General features: G+C 52.9%; 1 protein-coding gene, 1 long non-coding RNA gene and 2 other non-coding genes across 4 annotated transcripts; 1 reads left to right on the top strand and 3 right to left on the bottom strand.

Annotated features, from left to right (window-relative positions):
• Position 1: 1 nt before the first annotated feature.
• Positions 2–14,457, top strand: LOC112410390 (alpha-N-acetylgalactosaminide alpha-2,6-sialyltransferase 2-like). Its single transcript, XM_024760960.1, has 9 exons — positions 2–306; positions 3,530–3,590; positions 6,527–6,701; positions 7,342–7,510; positions 7,947–8,085; positions 9,581–9,684; positions 11,187–11,270; positions 12,569–12,668; positions 13,672–14,457. Exons 1-9 carry the CDS (start codon positions 182–184, stop codon positions 13,837–13,839), a joined length of 1,125 nt encoding a protein of 374 aa, XP_024616728.1. The 5' UTR covers positions 2–181; the 3' UTR covers positions 13,840–14,457.
• A 613-nt stretch (positions 14,458–15,070) lies between these two features.
• On the bottom strand, positions 15,071–20,401 carry LOC112410391 (uncharacterized). Its single transcript, XR_003005424.1, has 4 exons — positions 20,307–20,401; positions 19,654–19,752; positions 19,094–19,194; positions 15,071–17,634 (listed from the first exon to the last, which is right to left on the bottom strand). It is a non-coding gene; the product is annotated as an uncharacterized LOC112410391 (long non-coding RNA).
• On the bottom strand, positions 17,740–17,823 carry LOC112410546 (small nucleolar RNA R38). The gene has a single exon (XR_003005445.1). It is a non-coding gene; the product is annotated as a small nucleolar RNA R38 (small nucleolar RNA).
• Positions 19,277–19,354, bottom strand: LOC112410547 (small nucleolar RNA R38). Its single transcript, XR_003005446.1, has one exon. It is a non-coding gene; the product is annotated as a small nucleolar RNA R38 (small nucleolar RNA).
• Positions 20,402–20,994: the final 593 nt, after the last annotated feature.

The following is a 20,994-nucleotide window of genomic DNA, read 5'->3' as shown; positions in this document are numbered from 1 at the left end:
CCCCCCCACCGGGACCCGTCGCGCAGGCCCCGAGGGTGCGGCGGCGTCCGGAGGCTCGGCGCGGGCAGAACGGGGATAGGCGGGGAGGGGCCACAGAGTCCAGGCGTCCGGCCCGGCCCACCCGGGACTCTCCGCTCCGCCCGGGACTGCGGCCGACGGGGCGCCCGCGGGCCGGGGCTGCATGGGGCTCCCGCGCGTCCCTGTCTTCTGGCTGTTGCTCCTGTTCGCGGTTGTCTGCTTGGGGATCCTCGTCGCCCTGTACTCCTCGGCGGTGGAGTCGTACCCGGGGCCCCTGACCGGAGCCAGGTAGGGGCTGCCGCGTGGGACCTGTCTGGAGGGCGCAGGGGACGCGCGGGGCGCCCAGCTCAGGGCTGGGCCGCCCTCCGGGGTGGCTTGCCGCGGGCACTCGGGCTGCGGCCCTTTGTCCCCAGAGCCTCCACCCCGGCGTTAAACTCGTGCTGCCGGGGCCCCACAGCCTCTGCCGGGGTCGGAGAGGAGCTTCGCCCCTTGCGCACCGGCGATCCGCTCCCGACAACCTTACGCTTACTTCCCTCCGGCCCTGAGTAGAAACCCTTTCTATTGTCCAGATTTGGCTAGGACACCTGAATCTTTTAAAAACAGTCCCGTTTTTGCCACCCATTGTCCCTCGCTAACGTCACGTTTTTTTCAAGCTCTCCTTGGGAGCAGGAATCCAAGTCTCCCGGTTCCAACTTGGCCGGGCTCCTCAGCCGGGCTGCGGCGGGTCGCCTCTCCCTCTAGCTGTGGTCCCCGCCCTCCCCGCGCCGGGCTCCCTTAACTCCCGGCTCTCTGCTCCGTTTATTTTGATAAGCACCGTCTGGGCGCAATCGGGCGCGATCGGCGAACTGGGGCCCATCCTGGGCTCCATCCAAGTTCCCGTCCCTGAGCCTCCTCCTGCGCTCCGCTCCCTTTCGCCGACCGTGGGCACCTTTCTTTCATTTGTGCCCCAGGGGGAGAAATCTGAGAGCCTGCCTTTGCTAGGTGATGGTTCCAGTTACTGAAGAAGCCTCAAAAGGATTTAGCTTTACTTCTGGAAGGTGGGCCAAGCTGTGCCCAGAGCCTGGATTTCTGAGGCCTGCGGGGCCTGTCTTTCCCTTCCCAGCACTTTCCCACCGGCACAGTCCTTACTAAACCTTGCTCCAGGAATAAGGCAATGAAATCAAAATTAGCGTCTGCTATCAGGAAACAAGGTCAGAAGCCACCCAAAGTTCCAAACAATATGAAACACCCTTGCCACTGATGATAAGTCCGGTCCCTTTAGAACAAAAGGTACTCTAACAGGCAATACCTGAAGTTATTTCATCTCCCTGGAGTCAGAAATTGCATAAGGAGGACGGAGAATATTGAGGGTATTAAGAAAGGGGATCCTTGTCAGTTTTATGTAAGGATGTTTTGAAACACACTTGAACATCTGTTGAAAGTAACTAATACCACTCTAAATATGAGGTTTGCTGAACATCCATCACACCTCAACAAAGCTTTTTTTAAAGATCTTTCATCTTTCAAAAACCTAGTACAACCCAAGAACCTGTCCATACCCTTGTTGTTTTGGTGATGTCTGTGCTGTAATTAAACCCCAGAGGCCAGGTCCAGACTCAGTCTCGGTAGGAGGTGGGTAAGCAGGGTGGCAGGTGGGATGGAAATCTGGGCGGGGACAGCAGGCTGTGCGACCTCCCCAACTGGAGACCAAAAACAGACCGACCTGGCTGGCTACAGTGGAGAGTCCAGGGAAGCAAGGCCCTGGGACCAGGCCTACCACACCCGAGACGGGGCTCTCCTTGCAGGTTAGAGAGTGGAATCGGTTCAGGAATTTACTCACAGAAGAATCTGAATCAGTAGTTCCTGGGCCTGGATTTCTAGACTTGTTTTTTTCTGGAGGAGGCGGTGAGGATACTACAGGACGCCAGTTACCTGCCAGTTACCATCTACCGTGAACATTATTTTGTGAAAGAAAAGGCTATTTTAGGGCGAAGAATTCCTAAGAATATGATCTAAGTTGAGTAAATTTAGTTTTATGAAAAACTGCACAACATCAACCTCCTTTCTCCTCGGGCTGGTTAAATTTTCCATAGGGGTGCGGGTGAGCTGGGCTGGCCCCTTCCCCACTCCTTCCCAGCTCCCAGGCTGGTGTGTAAATGCCCATGGATTCCGGAGTGGGAGGGGCTGGGGGAAGTCTGTGAGCGTAAGGGGTGCTCTGGAGAGAGGAGCAGGCCTCCCTGAGGCTGGGGCAATTCAGAGCAGCAAAACTGGACTGGGGGGCTCCCCAGCCCCGCCCCACAACTCCGTCCCTTCTGTCTCTATTCCACCAATTCAGCAGTTCCTCCATCAGGTTCCAAGCCTGGTTGCGTGTTAGAATCACTGGGGAGGGAGCAAAAGCTCCCTAGGATTCTCGAAGGCCACCTAGGCTGAGCACCACAGTCCCAGTTCCTCAAAGACGAACTACAGGATTATGTGGGTGGCCCCTCTGGGGCACAAGGGACAGGTGGGGGAAGGGATCACCCTGCTTTTCCTGGCCTGCTCCTCCATGGTCTTCCACAAACCCGAAGGCAGGCTTTTTATGTAAGGTAACATAGATTCTGTGTTTGCACCTCCCACCAGTTCAGGCAAGGGTTTACTGGGGCCCCTGCTGCAGTAGGGGGAAGCGAAAACAAGCAACAGGTTCCCTTGCTTGCTCCCTGGGGGAGGGAGGGGCGCGAGTTGGTTCCTTATACTGGGCGACAGTAGGAATGGGTCCAGGCGTTGGGCCAGAGGGGGTGCTTAGGTGCCCACCCCCTTGGTGGTACTACCTGTGCAGGTACACGTGCAGTGCCCTGCTTTTCCTCGACACGCTGCTTTTGCTGAGGTTTTGGTCTTTTTGTATCTTGTTCATCATTTGCACACGCACCCAGCTATTTTTAGTCCCTTATAAGTTTCTTTGCATTCTGTGGCTCGAGGGGTCGTTTGTCCACGTGCAAGCACTGCAGCAAAGGCCCCCAGGTCCCAGCCTGTCTCAATGTGATTATCTTCACACTTGTATGATTACCCCAGCTGAACAGACACAGAGACTGAGGTTCCAAGAAGTTCAGTAGCTTCCAGAGATCCTGGGACACAAATCCACGGAGTCAGGCTTCAGACCCATGCCCTTCACCAGGTGAAGGGCGCCCAAGGCACCTGGGATCTAACACCTGTTTCTGGGGCCTTTTGGCAGGGAGACCCCGCAGATGGTCACAATCCCAGGGGGCTGGCAATCTTTCCTATTTTATATTTTCATCTCTTAACCACCACCTCACTGTTCCTACACACTCCACATTTCAGCCGCTTGCCAAGGGGCTTCTTTATTTCTTGGTTTCTGGGTAGAGCATAATAATAGGACAATATTTTGTGTGCCCAAAGAGAGAGGGATGGGCAAGAATCAGAGCACAGAAAAAACAATCAGACCCTGATGGAATGTCAGCCCCCAGAGCTAACAGAGCCAGACAGCAGGTTCCAGGGGCAGGTGAGATCCCTGCTTTACTTCTGCCTTCTCCCCCAGGAACATCACATCGTCTGGAACTTTCTTTGGACCCAAGGCATCGAATTCTACGACGAGAAAGGTACTGGGGCCAGCTACCCTGGGGCGGTTTCTCACATTCTCAAGTTAGCATTGGGGGGAAAAGGGGAAAGAGAAGCACAAATGAGAACATTCTCAGGAGCCTGATGGCGGGAGCACTCTGGAACCACCGCCCCCCCCCACCGCCATTCCCCCAAAGGAAGCAGAGAACTGAGCAGCCAGCCAGTCAGGGCTCCTCAGACCTGACCACGGAGGTTCCCTGAACCCTAACAGCAGAGAAGGGTGACTCCATATTTACTCCTTGGGGTGTAGCCAGCTGAAAAGTTCTGGGAAGTCTCGATTTGTCTTTAAAAGTCCTGTGACCTTTACATTCTACTCCTCAAAATGTCTTTTTACTGTAAAAGTCACATTTAAACTGCTCACCATGAAGTAAACACCAAGCCCTGGGAAGACGTTTGAGCACTTCCAGGCCCTGCTCTATAACAGATCACGCTGACTGTGGCCTGAAAGGCCGTCTCAAGCGTTTTATGTGAGTTCTCTCACTTAAGCCTCATTGCAAGCCTGTGAGGCAGTTTTACAGATGAGTAAAATGAGGCGCAGAAAGGCTAAGGTCGCTCATGGAGAAGAGGTGGTACAGGGGTTCGAGCTTCTCATTCGACCCCAGAGCCTGGCTCTGAACCACTGAGCAATACGGCCACACCCCCTCTGCGTGCTGTGGTTGGGAGGGGTGATGACTGTGTAATTCTGGCTTGATTCCGGTTTAAGAGTTGTTTTTAATGCCCCAGAGACTGGAAATTGTTAACTGAAGCCTCAGGGAGCAAGATTTCACCCCATGCAAGACTTAGTGACCGCTGAGCGGTCAGAGACAGAGTAGGCAGCCCTGGGCAGATGATGGGGACCCCTTCCTGATAACAGAGGCCGGGTGGACACTTGGCCAGCGGGCTGAAGAGAGGCGTCGAGGGTCTTATAAGTGCTTGGTCATGTCACCTTTACTTTTCCTAAAGTCCTTTTCACCTTGAGCTGCTTGGTGCTAATTGACATATTTCCCCACCTCGTTTAAAAAAAGGATTTGAGGTGGCTTTCGGACACATATGACATGGCAAAAAAGAAGAGAATAAAATGAAGAAGCAGGTAAAGGAAAAATAAAGGGAGGAAAATTAGACAACGTCAGATAAGTGCATGAAAAATATGCCACAGGGTGTAAGAGATGGGCTATATATCCGGCTCTTAGCTTCCTAGTGGCCACGGCAAAGAAGGAAAGTTTGCCACCCTGTCCATGAGGTAAAAAGCAAGCCAGCTGCCCAAGGAAAGTGCAGCCTTTCCAGATACAGAGACCTGAAGATTTTTCTCTTGGAGCCTCGTAAAGAAGGCCCTGGAAAACATCCCTATGATAAACCGAATAGTAGTGAAATTAGCGCTGTCAGTTCGGCTTAATGCTTGCTTTGAAGACGTGAATTTGTTCCATAAAGATTTGCTATATTAGTAAACAATATGAGCATAATCCAAATTCCGTGTGTTTTCAGTGATTTTGTCAGCAAGAACACTGGTAAATGCGGAAAACCACACTCAACCAAAGGGAGCCATGTAGGAATACACAAAAGGCATACACGCACACTTCAGATAGCCATCCGCTTCATCGCATACGTTATAACCAGCTTTCCACCACTTCACGAAAACTCCCAAGCTGCCACCCTTCCGACACCCACATCCCCAAGCAAATGTCAATTCTTTTCCAAGGTCAAGTGCCATATTTTTAGTAGTACTTATATATTTCTTAACCAGCGAATGTATGTAAAACTGCTCCTATCTTACCCACGTTCTTATTTTATGCATCACTGATCAAGTTTTTGAGTGTTGCGCTGCTAATCCCTTTCCCCCAAAGCCCTGTGGTTTTGGTTGCACGATTCTGCATAATGATTTTTAGGCACTCATATGTCACATAAGAGCAGAAATGACTGTACAGCTCTTTCCTGCATTGTCCTTTGATCAAACCAACAAAGAGCCCCCTTCAGCGGGAAGAACAGCTCCACCCAAGCCAAGGCTGCTCAGGATTCTGACAAGGGGGCTGCAGGCAGATGGAGCTGAGGTCTTTTTGGTACACTGCCCTCCTTCAAGGTCGCTGTGTGCAGAGGCCCTCGAGGGCTTTCTATGGCAGCTGGAACAAATTACCACAAACTGGGTGGCTTAAAACAAGAGAAATGGATTCTCTCACAGTTCTAGAGGGCAGATGTCTGAAATCAAGGTGTCAGCAGGGCCAGCCTCCCTCTGAAGGCTCTAGGGAAGAATCCCTCCTGGCCTCTTCCGGCATCTGGAGGCTCCAGGTGTTTCTTGGCTTGTAGCTGCATCACTCAATCTCTGCCCCCATCAGCACATGCCTTCTTATGAGGATACCAGTCATTGAATTTAGGGCCCACCTTAATACAGTATGACCTCATCTTACTAATTACACCTGCAAAGACCCTATTTCCAAATAAGGTCACATTCTGAGGTTCCAGGCAGACATGAATTGGGGGAGGGGACACTCTTCAATTCAGTATAGGCACCGACCGGCAGAAACATGTCATAAGTCTTCCCAGCAGCCTGTTCCACGTGAATCCTACGGCAAGGACTGCCAGAGCTAGGATTTGGATCCAGGCTGACGGATTCCTAAGCCCAGGCTGGACCTCCTCCTCCACTACAGGGCAGGCAGGTCTTACCCATTTGTGGGAAAATGCCTCAAAGTTCCCCCCTAGTGTGAGGTGAAGTTGTAGGAGGCCAGAGCCATCAGGCCCCAGATGTGGCATCCAGGAGAAGGGCTGGGCAGGGTAAATCCAGAAAGCTCTCAGCCCCACTGGGCTGCTGCACTACAGGCCGCCTGGGCCTGCAGATCGGGGGGTTGCCCAAGTCTAGAGGGAGAAGGGCGGTGCTTCCCTCCCAGCCCTCCGGTGGCTCCTGCCCACCCCAACCCCAGAAACAGCCCTCTTCTCTTCTCACCCACAGAACCTGCCCTGTCGACACCCACTTTATCTCGCCATTCAACGGCACCCTCACTTCCGGGATCTGTTTGATCTCTCCATTCCAGTGCTGCTGTCAGGGAACCTCTTCACCCAGGAGCTCTGGGACAGCCTGAGCCAGCACAAAGCCCCCTATGGCTGGCAGGGGCTCTCCGGCCAAGGTAGCCTGCAGCCCTCTGGCCTCAACTAGTCCATTGTTCCTGCTTTTGGCCTTGGTGCGGAATGGGCCTCTCCTCCCTCACAGCACCAAGATGTGGACCCCCTGCCTCTTCCTCCCAGGCGGGCCTCAGGGCTCAACACCCCTGCTGTGCGACTCCTGACTCCCTCCCCCCTCATCTCTATAAGCACCACAGTGTCCAGAAGAGGGGCCTGGCTGCCCCTGCAAGTGGCTCTCACCATCCTGGGGCTTCCCTGGTGTGAAAGATGCCAGTGCCCAGAGGTGGCCGAGGACAGTGGCTGTGGGGCCTCAAACAGCCTGTGGATGGTTGCTGCTGTGGGAAACCGCCCAGAGCCCCCTCCACGTTAAATCTGCCCCCGCCCCACCATGCCTCCGATTATTTTCTTTGGGAATACACACGGTCCTGGGAGGACTGGTATGAGTTCTTGAGATGATTGAGGGCACAGCCAAACCCCCTGCCCCACCACCCTCTTCCCACTGGCATTTCACTGTCCTCCACCCTCTGTGCCTCTGGAGAGGGGCTGGTGTCAGGCCTCGGGCAGGTGGGGAGCCAGGAAGTCTTGGGAAGGCCCCAATGACCCATGTGACCCCTCGTGGTGCCCCACCCTGTCCCACACCCACAGCCATCGCCTCCACCCTAAGCCTCCTGAATGGCTCTGAGAGCACCAGGCTGTTTGCTGTCTCCAGGGAGCTGCTTCCGGGCTGCATCCGGTGTGCCGTGGTGGGTAATGGAGGCATTCTGAATGGTTCCCGCCAGGGTCAGAACATCGATGCCCATGACTACGTGTTCAGGTATGTGGGGCAGGGGCCAGGGAGGAAGCAGGAGAGGAGCTGGGTGGAGAGCTGGTCCCCAGCCAGCCCCCCGGCGGGGGGGAGCATCATAGGTGAGGGCATGGGCCAAGGCAGCAGTGGCCTCAGGCAGCTCAGCAGTTGTAACGGCAGACAGGCATTATGCAAACAAGCCCTGAAGATAAGCGAGGGTGTGGTCGGCTAAGGGGACCCAGGTGGAAGGAGCTGCCAGGGTCAGCTTGGTCCACTTCACAAGGCATCCCTTCAGGTCCCGAGTTGTGGGGATGGGGCTAGTGACCGGGCACTGGGGCTGCTGTGGGCAGAGGGAGTGACAGAACCCTGGGGATGGAGCAGGGACAGGTGAGGCCCCCTGGGGATGGAAGTAAACACGCAGCATCGTGTAGCCACAAGCAGGCTGATGGGCCTCTGTTTGGACCAGACTCAATGGTGCTGTGATCAAAGGCTTTGAGAAGGACGTGGGCACCAAGACCTCCTTCTACGGTTTCACTGTAAACACAATGAAGAACTCCCTCATCTCCTACTCAAACCTGGGCTTCACCTCTGTGCCGCAGGGACAGGTGAGGCTGCCGCTGACAGTCGGTGCCATTGTTTCCCAACCCGTGTCTGAGGGGTGGGCCACAGGGTTCCCAAGCCCCAGCCCAGTGCATAGAGAGGCTGTGCCAGGGTCTTGGGCCCACGCAATGGAGCCACTGAAGGGGCGGATCTGGGCAGGGGCGCCCTGTGGTTTCAGGTGGCTCAGGACAACTCTGGGGTGGAACACGAATGAATATTGACTGAAAGCTTATGGAATGCCAGGCACTTACAGAGGCCACGCCAGCCCTGTCTTACTGGTGAGGAGACTAAGGCTCAGGGCCCCTTCAGTCAGTAAAGCAGCGTCGGGGCTGGATTCAAATCCAGACTCCCCCGCACCCAGAGCTCAGGCTACACACAGTATTTACTGAGTGCCTCCCCCCTTCCCAGCACCGGATACAGGCATCACAGCAGCCCCTTTCCAGAGGGCGGTGTGTCCAAGGCCACCACCCAGCCAGAATCATCAAAATCCAGGCCCCTCTGACAGCAGTGCAGGGTTGTTTCCATCTCTCACGCTGCCCACTAGAAGAATGATGTGTGCCCTCCTGAGGGCTCACAGCAGACCGTGCGGGAAGCTGAGGCTCAGCCGAGCAATCGAGGAAAACACGCCCAGAGCCCCAGCTTCGGAGCAGGAGAACTGGAATCTGAGTCTGTCTGCCGCTTCCGGGTTCTTTCAGCCACAGCTGGTGGCTGTAACAGTGCTTCGCTTCTAGAGCGGGCTGGTTACCACATGCAGCGGGGAGGTCCCAGGATAAGGGTTCTGGGATGCTCAGTAGGACTGGTTTGAGTTTCTAGACGCTTCCTCCTCTGACCAGGGAATTCAGGGGTGTCCTAGCCACAGTGTCTGTGCACCGAGGTCTCTTTCAGCTCGTGACAGAACATGGGACAGCTCCACTTCTGGTGTAGCCACAGAACCTGTAGGCATTATCTATAACTGCATGACAAACTACCCCCAAACCTAGTAGCTTTAAGCAACACACACCGATTATCTCACAGTTTTCACGGGTCAGGAACTCAGGAGCAGCTCAGCGGGGTCTCCTCAGGGTCCCCCAGCGGTCGCGGTCAGGACGGGCAGGGGCTGCAGTCCTCAGGCCTGCCTCTGGCCGGAGCTCAGATGGCTCCCTCACAGCCCTTGCTCCCCCAGAGTGAGCGATCCCAGAGAGCAAGGAAGCTCCAGTGCCTTTTATGACCCACTTTCCAAGGTCACATACCCTTCCTTACTTCCACTTTTTCCTTTTGTTCATTAGTCACTAAGTCCAGCCCACACTCAAGGGGATGGCAATTAAGCGTCGCTTCTTGAAGGGAAGAGTATCGAAGGATTTGAGTACTGAAACCAGCAGGGTACCTGAAAGTGGGAATTGCAGGCATAAGAGGGAAATGCTCCCGTCAGGGCAGACAGACTGGGCGGAGAGCGGTCCACTCTGAGCGGGATCTTGACGTGGTCTTGTTCCCACTGCGGCTGTTTCTCTGTCCCTCCGACAGGACCTGCGCTATATCTTCATCCCCTCAGACATCCGCGACTACATGATGCTAAGATCGGCCATTCTAGGTGTGCCTGTCCCTGAGGGCCCCGATAAAGGGGACAGGTGAGCAGCCAGGCAGGGGGCAGGGCATGGTAATGCTCCCAGGGTCCACTGTCGGATGGGAAAGGGGGGTGAAGGCGGCAAGAAAACCCCCGAGTTCAACAGAGCATTAGAAGATTAAGCTCTTTTCCTACCCTCAGGAAAGCCTAGGTAACGCTGCTGGTCCCCCAGGGACCCTCCTGACAAGGTGGGCTGTAGGTTCGAGGGGCTCCTTTCTGAGCAGGCAGGCCTGGCCCCTCAGCTTCGGGCTGCTGTCCCCACAAACAACCCAGCCACCCAGCCAGTGGCAGCCGCAGGACCTGTCCAGCACATTGTGTCTGGAAACCAAGAGTGGGGGCCAGTATCCATTCCACTCCTCTTGGCGGGCACCCTCCCAAGACTGCCCATGAAATGGGAGAGCAGGCGATGTGAGCCCAGTGTCCTGCAAAGTGGGAACAAAGGGCCCTCTGTCTTTTCTCCCCCACCTTCCTGGGCAGCAGGCCTGTGTCCAGCTCTTTTGAACCACGTCCTGTCCTCATCTAAACCTCCTCCCTGTGGTGCTGAGACAACTTCTTGTCCCTGAGTCAGGTCCTTAGAAATCTGTGCCACCCCCGTGACAATGACCAGCCTCCCACCTCGGTGGCTCCAGGACATCTCACCCACCATGAAAGAGCAGCTTCTGAGGCCTCCTTGGGGGTTAAGCCCTCAGAGGCCAGGCCGGGCTCCACCAGCCCTGCCCTGTGCCCCACCCCCCTCATGAATACCTAACAATCCGTTGCAAGAGCTCACAATGCTGCAGCTGGTCATGAGGGTGGGCTTTGTGATGCGGGGCAGGACTGGCTCTGGGGGGGCTGGCTCAAAGACATCGAGCAGACATAAGCCTCCCCAACACCAATGAGCTCCCCCTCCCACACCCCTAATCCGTCCCCCTCCCAGTCCCCCTCCCAGTCCCGATCCAACCACACCAACCAGCAGCCCTACGCCAGCGCCCGTGGCTCAGCCCCTTCCCCGTCCCCAACCCGGGGGTCTTCCTCCCGTCCCCCCTCTCAACCTGCCACCCCAAATGCCTCACAGCCCTCTTCCCAGTCTTCCTCCCTGACCCCTAGCCCTCATGTCCAGCCTCGAGGGTCTGCCCAAAACATCACTCCACCCGCCTCCAAATCTCCCTCCCAATCTGGCTTAAAATCTCTCTCTCGAAACTCTTCCCTAACTCCCCCTGTGCCCGGCGCTCAGTTCCCATCCTACAGCCCTGCACCCTCGGCCTCCTACATCGGGCCCATGCTCTGTTCACACCCCCCTCCTCTCTCACGTACACCCCGCCCTTGGAGGTCCTGGTGGGCGGGAAGCCGCACGTGGTCCCCACGGTGCTGCCCGCCACCTTCTACACCCCCTTTTCCCGCTACTACGTCCAGCCCCGCCCCTACCGGTCCACACACCGCCACCATCCTGGCGCCCTTCCCCTCTCCTCACTCCCCAACGGGCCATACGGGACCGGCCCCTCTGCCCACTTCTATCGTGGGTCCTAGGCCTCAGACCTATTTTGGACCAGAAGCCTCCGCCAGCAAATTCAAGCTACTCCATCCAGACTTCATCAGCTACCTGACAGAGAGGTAGGTGGGGGTAGGGGTGGTGCTGGGAAGAACTGCTTCACCCCCACCCCTGGCTCCACACCCACCGGCAGCACCGGCTTTATCCCCCCAAGGATTAAACCCACAGCAGGGCCATGTACGAGGATGCCGCAAGCACTTATACTGCCTCACTTACTACTTTGAGTATTATACCTTGATGGAGGTGGTGTCCTATCAGTCAAGGTAGATGGGAAATGGAGACGGAACTCATCAGGTTTCCTTACTAGGAAAGCTCAGAAAGCCTTAGGTCGGGCATGGGGGGACCATAGATGTGGGGCTGTATTGGGACTGCTAGAAGCCGAGTTGTCATCACTTGTGGGCCTGATCACAGCTCAAACACAGGAGACCACGGGAGGAGCCGGGGGAACACCTGCCTGCAGACCTCAAACCCCACCCCCCTCCTACCAGTGGTTCTCATCAGGGGGCAGGTCAACTGTCCTGGTCTGGAGACACTTTTGGTTGTCACTAGGAAAGCGTGTGTGCCACGAGTGGGCAGAAGCCAGGGCTGCTGCTGACCATCCTACAATGCACGAGACCTCAGCCCCTGCAACAAAGAACTATCTGTCCCTGAGTAACATTAGTGCTGCAGCTGAGAAGCCCCACTACAGCCCAGAGGCTAGCGTCCGAAGACACAGAGCAGGCCAGGGGTGGCAGGTGGGTCGGGGAGGCAAACTGAAGACCATTCAACAGAGGAAGACCAGGCTGAGAGGCTAGGTGATTTGCCTGGCAAAGCCTAGATGAGAATCCAGGGCTGAGGTCAAGCCCTGTGGTCACCATACTGTGGCCTCACTTTTGGACTGTTCTGGGTGTCTCTGAATGTGTGTACGTGCGCACACACACATGCATCACCTCACCGGTGCCTCCAGTCACAGGACCTGTGTGCTCTGTCCTCATACGTGGCTCCTGCTTGGCCAAAGTCTGGAGGTAGAAGCTTAGATCTCTGGCTAATTAACTAGGCCACCTGTGCCCTAGACACTGTGGTGCAGGAGGGTGTTGCAGAGAGGAAAGGTGAGTTCGACTGGATTCAGGCTTCTAGAGTAGGAGGAAGGGGAAGGCTCTCATCTGCAGTCCTTTGGGAGGACCTGCTCCTCTTTGTTATCTCAACCAAAGATTTTTGTGTATAGTTCATTTGGTCTTTTCCCAAATAGGGGATGGGTTCGGGTAGAAGGGCAGGAAATGTTTGCAGTTTTCCAACCAAATTGGTGTAATGGCACAACCATCAAGCTAGCTAGTGTGCAAGACCAAAAGTCCTGAGTTTTGATGGCTCTTTTTGATTCCAGGTTTCTGAAATCCAAGTGGATTAACACAAAATTCAGAGACCTATACATGCCTAGTACTGGAGCCCTCATGTTGCTGACAGCACTGCATACCTGTGATCAGGTAAGAGGTCTTCCCTCTCAGGAGCCCACAGCAGCAAAGTAGGTTTGAATGGAACCTAATTCAATCCATGATATTCCCTACATGAGGCCTGCTGGCCCAGATCTGGGACTCTGGGCCTCTATCCTGTGGGGGAAGGAGGCCCCAGCTGCAGGAGTGATCTTGGTCTCGGGAACAGGATGGCAGAAGTGGTCTTCAGGGTCCCTTATAGGACAGTGCCAGCCTTGAGTTCCCAATCACAGCCACCTTCCCCTGGGCTGGCTTCTTTCACCCCCTCTGCCCCAGGGCAGCTGCTCCATATGGTATTTAAGGCACATTTTATCCAACTGCTCTTGTGAAAGCAAAATCTTCTCAACAAAAGTGGGCAGAGACATCTTTTTGAGAAGACATTCTAGAACTAAGGTGGGCAGCCAACCACACAAGGAATCTCTGAAATCACTGTTATGAGACATTCTCGATGGGGTGGTGCCCACATGACATGCGCGGAGACAGAGGTTGAGAAGCGGTTTTCAAGAAAAGGCAGTGACCAACACTGAAGCCAGCGCTAGAACTGAGGCCAGGCACCACTGGACTCTGGTCACCGTTTCCCCGTTTTAAACAGGAGTCTTCTTGTCTGCAGTCACCACTAGAATAGGAGGTAAGGGCCTTTTTGCCTCTATCTTGAGCACAGTAATCATCACAGCTTTGGTGCCACAGACCCAAGTTCAAAATCCAGCCCAGCTACTTCCTAGTTTGTGATGGGGGACACAGGTCTGGTTACCTTTCTAAGCCTGGTTCCCCATTTGTAAAATGGGGACAGTATCTACCCAAGATGGTTGTAAGGCTGAGTGAGAAAATGTGCAGAAGGAGCACAGTTCAGGGTATTAACATGTGGGCGAGAACCGTTTATCCTCACCTTCACACAACACAAGGCAGCTAAGGAAGGGGGACATGGCTTCTAAATTCACATCACTTTACACATAGTGGAAGCGCAATAAATGCTAACTCAGTGACTGTCCTCGTCCAGGTTAGTGCCTATGGATTCATCACAAGCAACTACCAGAAATTTTCTGACCACTATTTCGAACGAATAAAGAAGCCACTGATATTCTACGTGAACCATGATCTGTCCCTGGAAGCCACCCTGTGGAAGGACCTGCACAAGGCTGGCATCCTTTGGCTGTACCAGCGCTGACCCTGAAGCACCCAAGACCTTTGTGTCCTTGCAGAGCTGAGGCCCTTGGCCCCTCAAGTGGCCAAAGCTGCCTTCTGGTCTTTTCGGCCTGAGAGGGGCTCCAACTGTCCTTGACCCTCCCCCCGCTTCTTCCCTACAGAGGACACCGAGTGGATGTGTGACTGTCACTGAAGCCTATTCTTTGTGGGACACCCCACCTTGTCCTCAGCTCATCTGGTCTGAGGCAGACATCCCAACCCTGGCCAAGAAAAAACGGACTGCTCTCTGCTGGATTTGTCTTTAAAACCGAAGATAACACTCTCAAGGTGAGACTGCCCCTCACCAGCGTGAGGCAGGCATCCTTCATAGCTGAGCGTTCCCAAGACAGCAGTGGCACGAGATGACTAGGTCAGTGGAGCGGCTCAGGGTCTCTCAGCTAACAAAGATCAAGCAGCAATAGAAGCAAACGCACGCTTCTCAGCCCAAATCCTCCCACTAGCATGTCCAGCTTCACGCAAACTCCAAAGCAGTTCAACTCAAGGCCATGTCGGAGCAGCCTTTCTGAGAACAGGACCGACTCACTTCTGCCCCGATAAATGTGATTTGAAACTAGATAACTGCATAAATGGTGGATAACCATTGTGTCTGTGTGTGTTGGGGAAAGTAGTGTATCATGCAGGGTGTTTAGCACAAAGAATTCAGAATCCAAGAACCATGGGAATTTGATGGGAGTCAACCATGCAGAAGGTTACTGGCCCCTGATTAGAGAAAGTCCCATTGGAGATGTATTACCACGTTGTCACCAAAAGGACATTACTGGGTAATGAACCCTCATTATTGGACACTAAACGTCACGGCTTCAATAATTTGACTTGATATAGGCAGTTTTATTTTAGATTACATGGGCTTCTATTAGAAGTGTAAACCAACTGAGTTATCACCATACTACCCCTTAAGCAAACCCTGGGATTTACTGTCCTGATGTCTAGTCTGATGTTCCTACACCCTACCCCGCAAGGCAGTGGAGGGGACGGGGGGATGTCTCCACAGGTCTGGTAGGCAAGAGCCTCCCTGCCCAAAACCTGGCCCTTGGGTCTGTGGTTTTGAAGGGACGATCCTATCAGCACACCTAACAAAAGGGATGAATCAAAATGCTACTTTAGAAATTGAGACATGTGATTAAGTGAACGGACATTTAGGCTTTAATGACTAAAGCAGCTACTTGAGAAACCATAGCTTCCCGATGCCTGGACCCATTTTTATCCATACTTTATTTTTCCCTATTCCCATCACATCTGTAGTTACCAAAACCTGTCAACCGGTTAGAGTATAAGAACAATTTAGTGGGAAACTTATAAACACCAAAACATCTGATTGCATCCTGTTACCTGCAACTATTCTGAAACTTTCACTTATAAAAGAATATGCTGAGTCAGAGAATAAACACTGCTTTTACAGGGGTCTCAATCTGAAATCCACAAATGCTAGTAAGTCAGTTTTAAAATTTTTTAATTTGTTTCAAAGTTATACCCAAGACACATTGACTTCATAGGAAATCCACTGAGAAATGTTTTTCTGGGCTGAACACCTCTTTCCTTTTAGTCTCCCCAACAGAGCATGCACATGTTAATTACTTTCATTTTGTAATCACTGCTGTCCCACCCCTGTACCAAGATCACCTAAACTGTGTGCAGTATTCTGAATGTTCTTAGTTCTACCCTGATTTCACTAACTGCAAAAGATTTTCTGGGATACCCCGTCACTTGAATTCTTTGGCTACTTTTGAAGATGAAGTCCAAAGAACTCTTAAATGATTCTCCTTTGAAGGGGGTGGTGGTATTTTATAGGCGTTAGCAACTAGCACCTGGGGCTGTGCTGATCCCATCTGGCATCACTGGGAGGCAACCTATAAAACCAGAGAATCGGGCTTCCCTGGTGGCGCAGTGGTTGAGAGTCCACCTGCCGATGCAGGGGACACGGGTTCGTGCCCCGGTATGGGAAGATCCCACATGCCACAGAGCCTACGCGTCCGGAGCCTGTGCTCCGCAATGGGAGAGGCCACAACAGTGAGAGGCCCGCGTACGCAAAAAAACCAAAAAACAAAAAAACCAAAGAATCATTTGATGCAGCAGCCAACTAAGAGACCCAAAACTCAGGTTAAATTTAAAGAAAAAACTAGAGAAAAAAAGGTGATCCTAGAGGAACTCATTCTGAGCAATCAGTCATTATGCACGTGTGCGCATGTGTGTGCGTGTAAGGCACCACCAGATCAATTCAGTGCAGGCTGGTGGGGGTCCCAGATGACTCCCCTTTTCGGGAGACTGTGATCTGAGGACGCAGAATCCGGCAAGTGGCCAGTACCAGTAAAGAGCGGCCATGAAGTGCTGGCCACATTTATATTCAACCCCCCTCTGGAGTCAAACCTACAGGTTCAGGAATTCCCTGGCAGTCCAGCGGTTAGGACTCATCACTCTCACTGCCAAGGGCCAGGGGTCAATCCCTGGCTGAGGAACTAAGATCCCACAAGCTGTGTGGCGCAGCTTAAAAAAAACAAAAACAGAAACAAACCTACAGGTTCACTTGGGTCCCACAGAGCAGTCAAGTCCACGCAGAAGCAGGCTATAACCCAGGAGGTAGACTTTCCCACTTGCCAACACGTCCTTTTGCTTTGTTTTACTCCCAGCTATAAGCTGCTTGGACCGGTTTTCAGGCTCTTTAAATCTCACTCCAAATATAGCTTCCTTGGTGACCGAACAAATATGTGACCTTACGTATAAAGAGCTTCACACACCTCCCAACTTCAACAGAAAAGAAAGGCAATCTGTGTCCAGTTCAAGCCTGGCATTTAAATGGGAACAAAGCCCAGCTCCACTCTGCTACTACTCTCTCGCTCACATGCCAGCCATGCCATTCAGACAGATCTGAGCAAACACCAGGAGAGCTCCCTGGTGTTAACAAAGCACCTGGAGACCAAATCGCTCTGCTAGTGCCACTGTACCGTCTTTCCTGAATGTCAGGATACGGTGCAAGGGGAAAAGGTCAGATAGTCCTGAAGTGTTCTCACTGCCACAGCTGCCATACAACCGCCATTCCCGTCTGTTTCAAACAGCGCATTCATTTTCTTGAAATATGTGATAAGCACTCTTTCATTCCACAATAAGAGTATAAACCAAATCTGGGCCACTTGCCCATTTCTGCCACCTCTTATAGCCTGTGCCCTCAGAGCCATTAATCAAGGGGCCTAAAGTGTGACAGGGCGGCCACACCACTGGTTTTCAAGCTGCAGAGGGATGATGCATTAGCACTGGGGTCTTGGCAGGGTATGCACAATTCCCTGTGGAGTCCATTCAATTCGATCCCTTAGAGCCTGAACTTCTTTTAAGAGCACAGGGCCAGCCCCTTAAGCCTCAGAACAGATGGTTTTCCCTCAGTTGAGATTTTCAGACGGGGATAACTAACCATCATAGGCTTGTGGGGCTTCTTTGGGACACGTAAGACGAAAGAGAAAGCTTACAAACACGAGAAGAATCATCGTTTCACCTGCTTCAGGCAAAGCAGTTCAATTCTGTCTCACTCACTGCAGACACCCAGCGAAGAAGACAAACCTACGCCAAAGTCTCCCTGCCACTCAGCACAACTCAAAGGCCAGGACAGGGGAAGCAGAAAGAACACCCAAGCCTGTTCCAAAGATCTTCTCTATTACACACACGAGAGAAATTCCGCCTCGGGTCCAGGGCAGCTGAAACGGCACCGCTGCTAGTTAGTGTCTTGTTCTGGAGCATCCTTTTCGGCCTCAAACTGAGGCTGAGACTGTACCTGGCGAGGAGAAATTGCAAAGAAAAACCTATTCAAGAAGATATACACAATCTCTCTCAGGTAGCTCACTTTTAAATCAGGCATTAAAAAAACAAACTTGGGAAACTGAGTCTCAGATATACAAATTCCACACAGAAAGGCCCTTCTTTGCCTTCAGACAGGGATAACTTCACATCATCATGGACTCAGCTCCCACCCCTCAGCCAGCTCGCAGCACTGTGCCTAGCTGTACCCAGCATCCCAGGCCCGACACGCTGACAGTTCCTGTCCTTTTAAAGCCAGGGTCTCCCGTAGCTCAAAGTGTCCAGCAGCCAAGCATGGTATATATGTTCCAGCGTCTTTCTGGTGTCAGTGAAATGCCTGAGACAGTGAGGATTACTCCTTTCAGCCAGACCGCTGAAGGCCAGCTGCACAAAGGGTACCTGATGCCAAGAGGAATCGACATCAAACAAGGTCATTTCTCCTTCACTCACCTCTGTGTGCAAAACAGTAGTGCAGAGCACCATGTGGCTTTCAGTGCTTTAAGACAGGGGTTACAGATCTGCCCTGAGAGCTACTGAGAAACAGCCAGTACTATAATCTTGCTGTCATAAAAATCCCTGAGCTAAAAGCAGGTCAGATCATCTAACTGTTCCTCCGTACCCGCTCTTAAACCAGAGCCATCTCATTATGGCCAGAGGTGGGGTCCAGGAACATGTATACTACTTCAAACCTCTGTAGGTGCACAGCCAGGTTTGAGAAGCACCATTCCTGTTTTTACAAACTGAAGAAATAAGGCTCTGGTGCGGTCACCTGGTAACAGGCTGAGACCAGAGTCTAGATCTGTCAAGTTAGTCTAACACGGGATTTCAACCTACCGACGCTTTGGGTGGGTAGCTCTTTGTCGTGGGGGCTGTCTTGCGCACTGCAGGGTACTTTGGGGTACCTACTGCGTCCCAGCGCACCCCGACCCCAAGTTGAGAACCACTGGCCTAACTCAGTAACTAGCTGTTCAACTAACACCTCAATAAAGCTTAATAGTTTCTTTTGGAATAAGCTGTGGTAATTTTGTTACAATCTGGTTGAGACACACCTCTTTACAACTGACAATATTACATCAGTGACATTTTCTAAATTAAAAAAAAAAAAAAAGCTTAATAATAACACCCCCCCACCTCCCAAAATCAATTAACTATATCTTATGGTTCTTTAAAAAAAAAACACCTAGCTGCGTAACTATGGGTGAGTGAACTCATTGTCTCGGTTTACTTAGTAGCAACTCAGGGAAAATATCTACCTCATGTAGGGCTGTAACAAATACTGTGAGGCTGCTTGGCAGGGGTCTAGCAAAGAGTTCCATACCACTTCTCTTATCCAGCCACTAATAGTCCTGGAAGACCCACACATCTCAGAATCTAACTGACCAATACTTAAAGGGATCATAACCTATGCAATTCTGTGAAAGAGCTAAAAATCTTACCATTCATAGAAATTTCATCACAAAGAGATCCTTACACTCAATATCTTTGAACGATGGTTTTCATGTGACTTTTTTCCAAGTCCACAGCCAACATCTTTAACCTAAAAGACAAATACGGATAACACACTTCATTCTAACCGAAACCAACTTAAGATACTGATTCTCAACGGTGTTTAAAAAAAGCTGAACCTAAGCAAGTCAGAGCTCCTCACAAAAGATGTCCTTTCAGACAGGGATAACTTCAAATCAACCTCAGCTCAACCAGTAACAAAACATTTCTAAATCCCAGCCAACCAAAGCTCATTTTCCAAGTCTTCCTTTCACCCCTGTATGCAGCGGCATCCACTTTCATTTCAGTGACACCTAGGGGCCCCGATTACGCTGGCTCAGGCCATCCTCATTTCTAGATTCTAGGCAGGACCCTAACGGGACCTCTGTGCCAACCCGGATTCAGAGCCGAACTTCAGAACTGAGAACAGAGTGTGAAGGGGCGGTATGTGGTAGGCCTTCACACCATCTCCCCTTTCTCACTTCTGGTGCCCCCCCCCCCCAGGTCTTACCTGCATCCATTCTTACTCATTTCAGGGTTCCATTCGCTTGTTTTAAGCTTCAACGTGCACGTCGGCTTTTCACCGTCTCTGCAGTTGCCAAACAAAGGCCTATGGGGAACGAAAACATGAGCGTGTTAAGGGTCGTTGTAAAACTACGGCCTACGGCTTTCCAAAGTCCACCATCCCCCAAGTTACCATCTGTGGAGTTACATAAAAACTGACCGCGGCCGTCCTCAAGGCACTCGAGGAGGAAGCGAAGTATTCAGCCGCTAACACCCCTGAAGTGAATTGAGAACCGTCCCTGTCAGCCTGCCCCGTGTGAAGACCTGGGGACCTGCCAAGGCCGCGGGGCTGCGAGCTCAGCACATGGGTGTCTGCGAGGCCGGGGAGGGGGGCGCGGGGGTTGCGCAATACGGAAGGGCCGCTCTCCCCCGGGAGGGCCGCTCCGACGCCAAGGTGGGCTTGGGCTCTCCCCACTCACTAATGAACACTCGCGCCCTTTGGAAAGCGCTTTCCCAGTTATCTCAGCGAATCCTCCAAACCACCCTACTGGGCGGGGAGACCAGGCTTAAGAGTCACTATTTCTCCTTCAAGAAGGGGGCGGCCAAGTGTGCTAGCGCCGTGTCAAGAAAGACCCCGTTTTCCCACCTCCGCAGCCTTACCGCCGCCAAAGGTCCGAGGTTGCCGGCCTAGCTCGGACCAGCCTGAGGCAGCCAGGACTTCCCGCCACGAGACCGACGCCGAAAAGAGAGAAGGGCCGCGCCTGCGCGCAAGTCTTCGCGGCAGTCTCGCCGGAACTCTCGCGCTGTTGAGAAAAGGCTGATGGGAAATGTAGTGCAAACAGCCGCCGCTGCGGGGCAGCCGCGTTCCTCAGCGCGGCTCTGGACCCGGGATTAGATGGTGGCCGCCGCCAGGGACAGTAGAGAGCCCGGGGTGAGAGGCCTGCTCTGTATAGAACCACGGCGGTTAGAAAACGAAGGTGGACTGTCGCCTCGTCCACAAAGTCATTTATCTATTGAGTGAACAGGGTGTCCCTGGCCGAGACTGGGTGGGCGGTGGAGGTCTCAGAAAACTCGAGGGGACTTCACGAGAGGAACGGTTGACGGAACTGAGGCCCTGCCGGATTTCGTTCTTAATTGCTCTGCGGATTTTATTTGGGGCGGGGCGAGTTCGTCTCGGGTGGTTGGCCGCGTTAGCGAAGAGGAGGGAGATTCCCGGGGAATTGTTCGACGTCCCGCTCAGTTGCTCTTAGTTGGGGCGAGAGCAGTGGGGCACGGGCGCGGCCGGCAGAGGGCGCCCGAGAGTCTTTAATTCCGACAAGGAAAAATAATCAAATTACGAAAAGAACTG

The sequence above is a fragment of the Neophocaena asiaeorientalis genome, unplaced genomic scaffold (genome assembly GCF_003031525.2).
Source record: "Neophocaena asiaeorientalis asiaeorientalis breed wild unplaced genomic scaffold, Neophocaena_asiaeorientalis_V1.1 scaffold30, whole genome shotgun sequence".
NCBI lineage: Eukaryota > Metazoa > Chordata > Mammalia > Artiodactyla > Phocoenidae > Neophocaena > Neophocaena asiaeorientalis.
This window is presented reverse-complemented; position numbering and strand designations above follow the sequence as displayed.

Coding starts and splice junctions, on each gene's coding strand:
- LOC112410390 (XM_024760960.1), top strand. CDS start 182: ATGGGGCTCCCGCGCGTCCCTGTCTTCTGGCTGTTGCTCCTGTTCGCG. Junction 3,591..6,526: donor CGAATTCTACGACGAGAAAG/GTACTGGGGCCA, acceptor TCTCACCCACAG/AACCTGCCCTGTCGACACCC. Junction 12,669..13,671: donor CACTGCATACCTGTGATCAG/GTAAGAGGTCTT, acceptor GTCCTCGTCCAG/GTTAGTGCCTATGGATTCAT.